The sequence below is a fragment of the Phyllostomus discolor genome, chromosome 6 (genome assembly GCF_004126475.2).
Source record: "Phyllostomus discolor isolate MPI-MPIP mPhyDis1 chromosome 6, mPhyDis1.pri.v3, whole genome shotgun sequence".
Lineage (NCBI taxonomy): Eukaryota > Metazoa > Chordata > Mammalia > Chiroptera > Phyllostomidae > Phyllostomus > Phyllostomus discolor.
Genome location: NC_040908.2, coordinates 10,096,326 through 10,109,034, shown reverse-complemented (window position 1 = coordinate 10,109,034; position 12,709 = coordinate 10,096,326). Strand labels below are relative to the sequence as shown.

General features: G+C 51.0%; 1 protein-coding gene across 2 annotated transcripts in view; it reads left to right on the top strand.

The window, feature by feature from the left end:
- The first annotated feature begins 7,863 nt into the window (after window positions 1-7,863).
- The window catches only part of APOB (apolipoprotein B), a 39,514-nt gene continuing 34,668 nt past the window's right edge, over window positions 7,864-12,709 (top strand). Inside the window, exons 1-4 of one of the 2 annotated variants that reach the window (XM_036027695.1) lie at window positions 7,864-8,069; window positions 8,434-8,472; window positions 9,428-9,543; window positions 10,783-10,928. In XM_036027695.1, coding sequence (XP_035883588.1) covers window positions 7,994-8,069; window positions 8,434-8,472; window positions 9,428-9,543; window positions 10,783-10,928 — 377 coding nt within the window. In that variant the 5' untranslated portion in view covers window positions 7,864-7,993. The remainder of the gene's footprint in view (window positions 8,070-8,433; window positions 8,473-9,427; window positions 9,544-10,782; window positions 10,929-12,709) is intronic. The other variant, XM_036027694.1, reaches the window with a different exon arrangement.

The following is a 12,709-nucleotide window of genomic DNA, read 5'->3' as shown; positions in this document are numbered from 1 at the left end:
GATAAGGGACTGACCCTGCCCGTTGAGCAAGAGGACTGATGTCACCCTCTCGGGGAAGAGGTCACACCCTATCAGCAGGGAGGCAGAAGAGGTGACTCGGAGCCACGTTCAGGCCCATGGAGCCCAGCAGTGTCGAGAAGCAAGCTCAGAAGGCATCTTCCATACACAAAGATCGATGGAGCACAGACATAAACATAAGGCCTAAAGCCGCAAACCTCTTGGGAGGAAATACAGAATGCGTGTTCTTGACCTTGTTTTAGGCAATGTTTCTGAGATATGACACCAAAAGAACAAGTAACAAGAGATAAAATAAAGGGACTTCATCAAAATTAGAGACGTTTGTGCTTCAAAGAACACCATCAAGAAAGTGAAAACACAACACACAGAATGAGGGAAAATATTTAAAAAGCATATACCTGATAAGAGACATAGCCAGAATATATAAAGAATTGTTACAGCTTAATAATAAAAAGTAAATCAACTCAATTAAAAAGTTCAAAACTCGAAGGATTTGAACAAGACATTTCTCCAAAGGAGAGATACAAATGTCCCATAAGCACACAAAAAGATGCCCCAAATCATTAGTTACCATGGATATGTCAACCAAACCATAAAAGATACCCCTTCATCACCACTAGGATGGCTATAATGAAAAAAGCAGACAATAGCAAGTGTTGACAAGGATGTGGAGACACTGGGACCTTTATACACTGATGGTGAAAATATAAAATGGTACAGCCACTTTGGCAATGAGTCTGGCAGTTGCTCACATGATTAAACATAGAATTGCCATATTCCCCAGCAGTTTCACTCTTAGGCATATGCCCAAGAGAAATCAAAACACATTTCCATCCAAAAACTTGTACATAAATGTTCAAAATAGCCACTAAATGGAAACAACACAAATGTCCATCGTTTATGAATAGATAAACTGTGGTATATCTATATTGATGGAATATTGTCTGTCAATAAAAAGGAATGGAATGCTACAACATGGGTGGCCCTGGAAAACATTACGCTAAGTGGAAAAAAATTTTATCACAGAACACCACACACTGTATGATCCCATTTATACAAAAGGTCTAGAACAGGCAAACCTATAGAGACAGAGTGTACATTCGCAGCTGTCCTGAGTGGGGGAAATGGGGAGTTTAGTAAGTGCTGTCTACTTTGTACAAGGATTCTTTCTGAGCTGATAAAAATGTTTCAGCATTAATTGTGGGAATGGTTGTACAATTCTGTGACTGTACTAAAAGCCATTAAATTATACACTTTAAAGGGGTGTATTTTATGACATGAATTTTATCACAAAAAAACTATTTTAGAAAGAAATCCCTTTCCAGAGTGGACCACAGCGCAACTGAAGACTGGAGTGTAATTATTTTTTTAAATGGTTGTATTCAATGCTAAATGCCATCATTTAAAAAAGGAAGAGAAGGAACTCCTGATACTACTTGGCACAAATTTTTATCCCCTTCCTATTTTGGAAGCCAAGTAACCAAAGCCAGCTGGGTGCTGGGGATGGCCTGACTCCTCCTCCCTGTGCTGACGGAGAGGCAGGAATGTACAGATGAAAACGGCATCAGGCAATCTGGTCGTTACTTGTATTTGACTTCAGAATAGAGGTGAAGACAGGGTCAGGAGAGCTTCCGACCCAAAATTGATACCTTTCCCAGCTCTCCCAACAATGGGTGTTCTGTGACCCGGTTGGGAGACAGAAATAGAAGAAACCTGAGATGTGACCACAGAGTATTGTTGCTATCAACTTACAGGACCCACCTGGCCGTCTGTAGATTGCCAGGCAACAGAAGTCTCCCTTTTAGGGGCTCTTCATTGCTACGCTGACTAGAGCATCATCTACATCCACAAAATTTTACCAGTTAGGCAACCTGCTAATGGGCAATCAGGTACTCTCAGGTCGCTGGGACACTCATATTGGAAGACAAATTGGATTCAATGACCTAAATGCCCCTTAAAGAGCCCGGGTATCTGTGATTCTATATAATCAGTTCCATAGCAATACTTGTTCTGAATGCAAACCCACCAAAAAATCAATTCAGTTTTTCACTTTTAATGACTAGTAAATTACATGAAATACACTGTCAAAGATTCATCTTCAGAAAGCAATCTCCAAGCAATTTTATCATCACCATAGATTGAGTGCAGTTGGAGCAGAATGAATATTCGAGATTATAAACTAGGAGACCCAAGTTCCTGCCCTACCTCCTTCTATTTTCACAGGGAAAAAAAACCCTCAGGATGCCAAGCCCTCAGTTTCTCCATCTCTAGAGAGAGCAATCTCTAGAGTCAGTCTCTCAGATGCCCCCCGTCTGACACACTATTCCTCCCCCACTTCCCTTCACAGCTCCAAACACAGAGAATTCAGGCCAGGATGCATGGCCATCCACAGTTAAGCCAGAGACTGAATGAGCCAGAAAGCTCTGTCCCAGCCCAGGCAGAGCAACGCTGTGCTCCCTCCCAGGCCTCTGGTCCCACGCTTCCTCACTTGCCCCACGTCCACGGACTCACCTGGCTGGCTCACAGGCTGCCAGACATGCCAAACACCCTCTCAGCTTCCCGCCATTGTTCTTCAGCGGCGCCACCCAGCCCAGGTCCCCAAATCCTGCCCACCCACCGACATCCTGCTCCTGTCTCTCCTGCTCCAGCATCCCTGGGACCACACTGGACCACTGCAGTCTAGCTGTGCAGACCCCACACCCGGCACTCGATGGACGCCCATCACCTGCCGTGGTGTGTATTCATGCCCTTCACCTTATCAGCAAGCTCTCAGAGGACAGAGGGCTCAGGGGCTCCCTAAACCCCTAGAATCAGCGGTCAGGGCACAGTGAGGCTTGTTCAGCCAGCCAGCCATCTGTTTATCATGAGCACGCTCTCAGCCTTATCAGGGCAGTGCTGTCTGGTTCTTACTCCTGTGAGGACATAAAGAAAATAACAACAACAACAAAAATGGGTAAATAGTAACTGACAAAAGTCAACAAGAAAGAAGGCATTCAAAGGAAAAACTAAGAAAGGACCCATCTCAGATCAAGGCAAGGATGAGGATGACAGCTAGACATGAGGAAGAACTTCCTGAGAGTTCCCTAGCACCCCCGGGAGGGCATGCCATCTTCCTAGGTGGACACCTGTTTTAAGTGGGTGACGTGTTCTATTTCTCAGGCAGTGTAAGTCTTCATAGTGATAGGTGTCCTTCCAGAAAATTCATCCTGCTGGATGGTCCTGACTCCTCAGCCCCTAACTGCTATGCAGTTGAGTCCCATGTAATGCATGAACTTTTTTTGTAATTGCCAAGTCCTCATAGAACCAAAGCAGTCAGAGCTGGAATGGGCCAAAGAGGTCACCCCGTCCCGTCCCACCCATCGCGCAGATGAGGAACCTGCACTTGGAGTCTTGGAGACTGTCCCACGACCCTCGCTTCCAGAGCCTGCCCCCTCCCACACCGATTCAGATTCGCCACACATTCGACATTAAACGTACGCAGCGGCAACCAAAAGTAAAAACAAAGCGCATGTGGAAAATAAAACAAAAACCTGTCTCACAAGAAGCATCCCACATTGTAGCCACAGTCCTTGCTCCTTACCTCCCATCGGCCTGGATGAGGCATTGGTGAGGGAGAGGGGAGAGGGACACAAAGGTGAAAATGGCACACGGGTCTTGTCCTCCAAGCTTATCTGGCTGGCAAGGTAACACATAAACAGGTGAAAATTAAATATGACCAGAGAAAAATACAAGTTCAGGGCAACAGTAGTTTGTAGGAAGGCCCTTCAGGATCAGCTGCCCTACAGAGGACCTGATAGGAGATTGGGGTCAGCAGCCCCGAGGTCAAACAGGGCTGGGCCCGGGGAAAGGCTCCTCCCCGTAGGCGGGGCTGGAGCCGGCGGGGCCTGGAAGGGAGGAGATCCCTTTGGGCCAGGAAGTGAGACCTCACACCCACAGGATGACACTGGTACCGCGCGGTGGGCAGTGCTGGCTGCTCACTCCTCTCCCCCAGAAAGGACTGCTGCTCAGCATTCTGGCCTTACCGCTTAGAGAGCAGGACGACAGAGTGGGGCCACCTCTTTTTGCCTCATCACAGGAAGCTCGTCCTGCATCAGTCCTGTCTCCACTTGGTGGACACTGGCCCATGCCACCCTCTCCCACCTGTGCCATTCACCTAAATGCCTCATTTTTTTCCTTAACATTTCTCATTTGTGTGTGTGTGTGTGTGTGTGTGCGTGTTACCATTGGCAATTAAAGGCCACGCTGGATATAGTTCCCTTTACAATTCTCGAAGTTTATGAAATGCCCAGCTTCTGGGCATCACTTGCGATGATAATGCTGTCATAGGCAAAAACGGGATCAACTAATTAGTCATTGTCGATACCGGTCCCTACTGGCCAAATGTGTTTTTGAGCAGCATAGCTGAAAGTAATTTGTATCAAGTTTTACGTCCTTGTTTTGTGTCGCTGAAAGAGTCATTTAGCATCCTGGTCCCTGTACATAAATCTCCTGGTAGCGATGGGGTATGTGACTGGTAGATTCATTCATTTGTATTCACCAAATTAGGTACTGAACACTGATTTCAGTACATGGACTACACTGAACTCAGAACGTTGGCCTTCTCAGGGGCCTTGAATAGTGTCCGCAGTTCCCCGGACTTGGCCAGGACGCTTCTGGTCACCTGCAGATAAACAGCATGCATAGTTTGTCTTCCAGAGGCCACCGCTGGTACATTCTGCCTCATCTTAGTCCTTGAAATTCCCCCAGTCAGACTGCTTTCTAATTGGTACCCAGAGCCGTGTGATGACTCAGACCGATGGGTCACCCCATGGGACTTGGCGTCTATGAGCTTGATAAGTCACAGCCACTCACTGAGATTAATCTTGGTGACACCAGAATGTGTCCCTGCTAGAGTCACTAGTCTGCCTGCTGGAGGAAGGCCTCTTTTCCCCGCAAGAGAACAGCGATTTCGAGTGCCCAGAAATGTTAGGAATCTTCAGAGACGAACACATGGGCAGCCACAGCTATTCACAGCTCTAGGACTGCCCGGTTTTGCTCCTGATCCCTTTCCTCGGGCCTGATTCCGTTTTTTTGTTCCATCAACCTCAGTTTTCCTGTGCACTGCGGTTGGCTAGCTCAGGCAGGTGCCCTAGAGATACACTTCCATGCTGACTCACACATAAGAAATGATCACATCACCATTCACGAAGGGCTTTGTTTTGTTTTGGTTTGGTTTGTTTTGCCAGGAATCATGCTGTCAGTGCAATTGTGAACTAATTGTCTCATTGACTTCTCATAAAAATTCCTATGAGGAAGGTAAATATGTTTCATCCTGGGTTGGGGATAATGAAACAGAAGCCTAGGATGACGAAGACATTTGCCCAAGGTCTCAGACCTCACCAGGAGCCCAGCTAAGACCCAGCTCCGGGTCTTCGCGAGTCTGAAGCTCACACTGGTTTCCTCTGCACACAGCTGACCTCTCCGGGCCAGCATTTTCTCCGTTCAATGAGCAATGCTCTCTTCGATTTCTCTGTGAAAATGGGCCGTATGTTTTTGAAACGTAAAACGTGTTTTAGGAGAGGGAATCGAGAAAGGTCCTACTTCAAGGGACGGGAGGAAGGGTGGCGTCTGAGGTCACAGATCATGCTATAGTTTCAAACAGCTTTTGAAAACCGGATCTCAGTGGGTTTTGCGATTTATGAAAAATCTGTGCACGAATCTGCACAGTCACTCTGCGAGTCTGCTCGGGTCAACTCGGGGATCCAACAGGTGCCCTGGATGCGGGTGGATGGGCAACCCTGTTGGAGAAGGAGTAGGAAGCCCAGCACAGGAGGACTTTCCAGTGGAGCCCAGGGCAAGAGGGAGAAGCTGACCCCAGTCTGAGGCTTCCTCGGGGTCTCCCCACAAGCTCTCCCTGCACCCAAATTCCCGGACTCATTTTAGGTCCCAAACAGTAGAAAGTCGTGTTCCCTGCTGACGCTGACTGTAGGACAGCAGCGAGGCGATCTGGCACCCAACAGGCAGCCTGCCCTGGTGCCGGCAAATGGAAGTCGGCCATCCGGCTTCTGAGTGGCGAAGTGTCCTCGGCCATTCTCCTTAGGGAATGGGGCGGGGTCCCACAGGAGGCGGGACATTTCCTAAAGTACAGCAGCTCCTTCTGTGCCAAGTCAGCCCGCACAAACCCGTTCAAAGGAAATGCTCAGACACCACACCTGGGACAGATACAGAATACTACTGAGGGTAAGCTATAAGTGAATAATAAAATTAAGAAAACAAAATTTTAATGCTAAGAGAAATGGCATTCTGGGGCAATTAGTATTTCCAGAACTTCCACAGGCCAGTGGTGTAGGTTTGGCCAGCCTTGGGTTGAAGCCTTTGTCGTAGCCTCCTTTTCTGATATTAATACACCACAGATGCAAAGCAACCGACCCCTGAAGGGAGTTTAGCTGCCCACAGGGGTTTTGTGTTAAGAACAATGACACTGCACAGGAATGAGAGGAAGTGTGGAGGCCCAGTGGCCAGCAGTGTGACCAGGAACAGCGGTCTTTATGCCTCACTACTGTTTCAGAACGCGGCCCCTCTGGGACCACCAGTCCTGCCTCCAGATTTCAGTGAGTCCCCAGTGACTGGTTGCATCTGGATATAGCACACAAATAACAGACTATGACCACAGAGAGTGACTCTGCAACAGGGGCTTCGGGCAGTCCCCAGTCCACAGTCCCTCTTCATCGCTCCTGGCCCCCTCCCTCCCGCTCCCCCTGCAGGTGTACCCCATGCAGCCCTGCGCTGCTCACAGCCTACCCCCATTGCTCACCTGCAGTTTCCTGCCCACACATCTGGTCTCCCCAACCAGCCTGGAGGTGTCCTGTGGACACAGCCAGTGTCAGACCACCCCACCCATCCCCCTTGAAGGTTGCTTCAGGGTCAGTCAAACCAGCGTGGCTGGGCTAGCCCAGATAGCCTGGTTTCCCACAGGTGGGCGGAGGAAGGGAGCCTTGGGGAACGTCTTCTGCGGGAAAGGAAGGATTCCTGGAGGAGGTTCCAGGAGCTTTAGGAGGGACGTGGCATGTCCGGGTCCACTACTCTCCTCCTCGCCTCCGGCCTGCCCATCTCAGGAGGAAACCCGTGAGCTGGTTCATGTAGGGGAAAGGCTCTTCATCTCAAATTTCCAACAAGACCCTGCTCAAGGGGGTGGGGTCTGGATAGGGGTGGTCTCCTGGGGGTGGGGTGCACTTCACTGGGGGTTCTGGAAGATCCGGGCCCCTAGCTCCTGCGGAGACAGTGACTTCATTGTTCCCGAGGGTGACTTAGGGTCAGTCACTCACCAGACCTCCCCCCTTCCCCTCTCTCTCCACTTCTTCCCTACAGGCTGCATCCAGAGCAGGTAACCACAGCCATGGGTAATGATCAGGATTAGGGGTGCCCAGGCACCCCAAATCCACCACAGTGGGAAAGATCAGAGGGGAAAATGTCCCCGCCAAGGCGCTGTGAAGGGCTGGCTCCCTGGATGGCTACTAAGTCCAAACAGGGAGCAGGGCGCAGGGGTGGGCTTTGTCCCCTGTGCCTGGTCATCCGAAGGCACTGCCGGGTCAGGGCGGGCTTCTCCGGTGCCAGGCCCACTGTCCTCACAGCCGCACCCTCTGAAACCCCCAGGAAAGGCCAGAGCAGGCCCTCGGAAAGAGGGAAAGGACCGGTGGGGCCTGAGTGGGTCCCAGCTGAGCCCCCTCGCTGCCGCTGCCGGGCCCCTCCTCCGGCTCAGAGAAGAGCCCTGTCCGGGAAAAGCAAACAGGCCGGGAAGCTGCCCTTTGGACCTGTTGCAATTTGCTGGCCTCTCTTTTAAGCCAGGCTGCGGTGGCCCTGGGCGGGCGGCCTCCAATAAATAGGGTGTGGACTCCGGTCGTGCATTCTCACCTGGGTGTGCAGAGGCTGCCTGTGGGTGCCCGTCCGTGTGGAGGAGACAGCGAGCGACGTGAAGCCAAGACCCGCCAGCTCGGCCATGGGCCCGCCGGGGCCCGCGCTGCTCCTGCCGGGGCTGCTGCTGCTGCTGCTGCTGGGTGCAGGCGCCCGGGCAGGTGAGTGAGGCGGCCACCCCGCCACCCCACCCGCTGGCCCCGCTGGGATGCCGCCCCAGGAATGTCCAAGAATCTAGCCAGAGGGCACAAAACCAGGAGCAGGAGGGGTGACTGGGGCAGCTTGGACCTGGGTCAGATGGAGGGCAGTCACAGTCGACAGACAGGGGGACAGGGTGGGTGGGTGGCTCCTCCAGCCTCAGGACGGGAGTAGGGGTGGGGGCGGGGCATGGAGGGGCTGGGGAGCAGCTTCTCCAGACCTTGCTTCCTCCGGGAAGAGAAAAGCCGTGTGCAGGCAGGGGTCCTCCCTAGGATCCACCCGGATGATGGGGAAAAACCCACAGTTGTCTTTCTCCATTTCTTACAGAAGACGAAGTGCTGGAAAATGTCAGCCCCATCTGTCCAAGTAAGAAGGCCCGGCACCCCCAAACCCCAACCCACCCACCGGCACCTCGGGTTGCCGTCATGCTGTAACTGACACACACTGCGCTGAGTCCCGAGAAGGCTCTGCCCACCCCTAAGGGGTCTGGGCCCTCTTCTGCCCGACCTTCTGCCTCTACCCACGGCCAGGGGTTGGGTTGGGAAAGGAATGTCACTCTGTTGTCCCCTGCCTGGAAATTTTGAGACATCACCATCCTGTTGATCAGTGGCTAGTTATTGATTCAGAGCACATGAGGGTGTGGAAATGCTGACTTTAACCTTTGTGCAGAAACCCAGACGCCCACCCCTTTGTATTTACCTGACCCCTAGGGGTCAAGGGAGCTGGCCTTGCAGAGGTACCGAGCTCTCCTGAGAGCTGAGGCTGGCCTATGATGGGGCAGCACTGCCCTCTTCTGGGCATCTGCCATCACTGCATCTGGGTTCATGACTCAAAGGTTCTTTTTTTCCTCAAATTGTTGGGAAAAATTCCTCTGAAGCCGTGGAAACATCCAGATATTCCTTCTTGGGGTTTCCTCAGTCAGCATCTACCCCTAATGCTTAATAAACTTTGCTTTAGGTATTTAGTAGAACCAAAAAAAGAGCCACAGGAGTGTACTATTTTCAAGCTGAAAAAGCTCTCAATGCTTAATTTTTCGGTCTTCTCCAATAAACTTTCTGAGCTCTATTACTTGAAAATTGCCTCCTTGTATCTCAGATGATATATTCATGGAATTCCAGATGAATTAAACATTAACCTCATGGAAACACAGTGGAGAAGCTAAGTCTATAAAGAAAGAATTAAGTATAATATAAAGTCAGTTAAGAGAATTTGAGTTTCATTACCTTTTTTTATTATCTGTGGCCCTGCCCCTTTCTGCCCGGAACTGGTCCTTAGGGGAGTTATTTCCACCACGTGGCTGACTCCTTTCTCCTCATTTTAGAAGATGCAACCCGATTCAAGCACCTTAGGAAATACGTCTACAACTATGAAGCTGAGAGTTCCAGCGGGGTCCCCAGGACAGCGGACTCCAGAAGCGTCACCAAGATCAACTGCAAGGTATGAGGGGAGATGGGGCGGGGGAGACGCGGGCACCGCCAAGGCCCCGGAGCCTGCTGCCAGGGCGAACCCGGCACGTGCTGAGACTCCCGTTGTCTCCAAGTGCCGGCACCTGGCCCTCAGGGCAAAAGTCAGCCACTTCGCCGAGAAGTGGTCTGCTACAAAAAAATGTGAGCAGCCAGATGTACTCCCCCACCCACTCCCGAGATGTCACTGTAACACGTGATCTAGAGCATCGGCACTCTGGAGAGTCCATTGGCCGTGATGAGAGAAGCCCGGGGGGGGGGGGGGAGTGGGCATCTCAGGAAAGCATCCCAGAGAGCAGTTTCTAAAATCCAAAGTAGCATCTCTTCACTTCAAACAAGTGGGAAAAGGAAAAAATGTAAACATGCAGTTTGTCCTCAAAGGAAACGTTGCCCATTGAGGCTGGTTGCACTCATGGTCATGTTCACGGGGAGCAGGTGCAAGGGCCACTGTTGGGGCTCCTTTGGGGACACCGGGCCAGGGGGCTGCCCTCTTCTTCCTCAGGCCCCATTGTCTGTGTGGCCAGATAAGGTAGCCATTAGCCACATGTGGCTGTTTAATTGAATAAAAGTAAAAAATCTGTTTCTTAGTCACAATAGCCATGTTTCCAGAGCCCAGTAGCCACCCAGGGCTGGTGGTGGCCCCCGTACGAGACAGTGCAAACGCAGAACCTTTCCGTCATTGCAGAAAGCTCTTTGAACATTTCTGGATAATGCCCAGGGATCTGTTTAAACACCAGCTACAGGCAAAGGTTTAAAGAGTCCCTAACAGACGCAAATGGTTTGATTTTTTTGGATTGGGGTCGGGGGGGACTTTAAGGAAAGCTTTGCTGTTAAAACCAGCGATAGCCCCCCTGCTTCTGGTTTGCTTCTTCACTCTCCTTCCTAGGCTACATGTCTTCCAATCAGTTGTACCTCCTTGTAACTGAAGTGGGTACATCCGGAACAGACAAAAAGATGCCCTCCTCTGCACCCACATGCTTAGAGACCTGGTGCCCCAGAACGTGGGGACGATCACAAGCGGGACTCCGTGTAGGATGGTCCATGGAGAACTCATGAGGCTTTTTTAAGACACCTGTGGTGCTGGGGGGCAGCGGTCACGTTCCCCTGCAGTGTTCCCCTGTGTCCTGCTTAGGGAGGAATCCCTGGGCCCCAGGGTCGGGGCAGGGATCTCACTCAATGGAGGGCCTTCATGGGCTGCACCATTGTCTTCTAGGTCGAGCTGGAGGTCCCCCAGCTCTGCAGCTTCATCCTGAGGACGAGCCAGTGCACCCTGAGAGAGGTGCACGGCTTCACCCCGGAGGGCAGGGCCATGCTGAAGAAGGCCAGGAGCTCGGACGAGTTCTCCGAGGCCATGTCCAGGTGAGGCGTGGGCCTGCGCACGTCAGCCTCTGTGGGTGTTGCCATGTGCTGTGAGTGAGGGCGTGTGTGTCCACTGGCGTATGAGTGTGTGTGTGCATAACAGGCATACGTGTAAGTATCTGTAGTCTGCATTCACCACGGATCAGGGAGTGGCTGAGTTTTCACGACCATCCAACAGAGGAAAGCATTATTTACCCTCCCCTAGTGAAGTTCCCCTAATTATCATTTAACTGTGTTTCTATAAGATCGCATGCTTTCATTCCTTGAGATACTAAAGCTGAGGTGGTTTGTCTAGACATGGGGATTCTTGTGTAAAGACAAGCAGGAATGGTGCATGGTGGTCTCCAGGGAGGGTCCCAGCAGGACGTGGCGGTGCAGGGTCTGGTCTGCAGGGGTCAAGGTCTAGCCTCAGGGAGTCCAGGGAAAGCCCGGGCCCGAGCATCTGCCAGTGCACACTGACCAGACCAGTCCTGTGGCTTACAGCTGCCATCTCTTCCAACCCATCAGTGGCCAAGCTGTACCAGTTGCTAAATATTTTAAACATCACCCCTGCCCTATCATCAAATCAGTTTGTAATGTCCTATCAGTGTGTACATAGAGGCAGTCATAGGTCTGTGGATTTGGTAGCATTGGAAACTCCCTGCCCACCTTTCAACCTGTTGACCGTTAGACCAGGAAGCCAACTCCTGGCCAGCAGAGGAGGCCTTGAGGCAGCTGTCCCTCACCCAGGCACCGTATTTAATCTGACACTCAGATGTGCGTGAGGGAGCGGGCACAGTGAGTGATGGAGGGGAGTGAGCAGTAATTACCTGTCGGCCCTTACCCTCCTGCACACAAAAGGGACTCCTGCCCTTGACCACCTCAACGCTTTCCAAACCTGCATCGCAGTGTCCGGAACTCTCGGGGAGAGTGCAGAGCTGCGGGAGACGTGCCTGCTCTCCTTCTCCCCCTTCCGACATAACTAGGGCAGGGGCAGCCGGGTGCTTTGAAACCCCCAATGGGAAGTACCCAAAGGAAAATCCCTGAGAGCAAAGGTGGCCTGGGCCTCAGACATGGCCTGAGATTCTACCAAAGGGTGAACGTCCAACACATGCATGAAAAGAAGCTCAAATGGACTGGCAGTCAGGAAATGCAATGAATGTAGCGAGGTATGTATCATCGCACGGGACTACACGACGTTAAAACAGCTCCAGCACCTGTTGCTGGTGGGTCTGCGAGGAAAAGCGTGCTTTCGTGCCTCGCTGGTGGAAGGGGCGCCGTTAGCGGACATCTGGGATCATTTAAAATGCTGCAGCCTTTGACACAGCAAAGTCCAACTGTGGGACTCCAGCCCACGAAAAGAAAAACAGAAATGTGTGAAGATATAGGCACAAAGATGTTTATTTCAGTGTTGTTCATTCAGTGTTAGCCAAAAACAAAAATCCAGAAAGTGATTGCTGTTGAATAGGTGAATGTCTGAATAAATTATAGGTAAGCACAAAATGCAATGTTTTGCAGTCTTTTAGAAAAAAAAGTCTGTTTGAGATCAACCAAATGGCTCAGAAGGATTTTCGTGGAGCATAACTGATGAAAGGGTGATAAAGAAAAGTGTGCATGATGCGATGCATTCGTACAAAACAAGGAGTGGCAAAATCTTTGTATGTAGATGGTTTTTTTCATAGGCACCGCTGTGAGGGGCATCCAGAGGGGACAGGTGAGCCGGCAATAAAGGAAAAGAAGGAAAAGAATGCCAGTCACACATACTTGTATACCTTTTTAAAACATAGAGATATACTTATGAA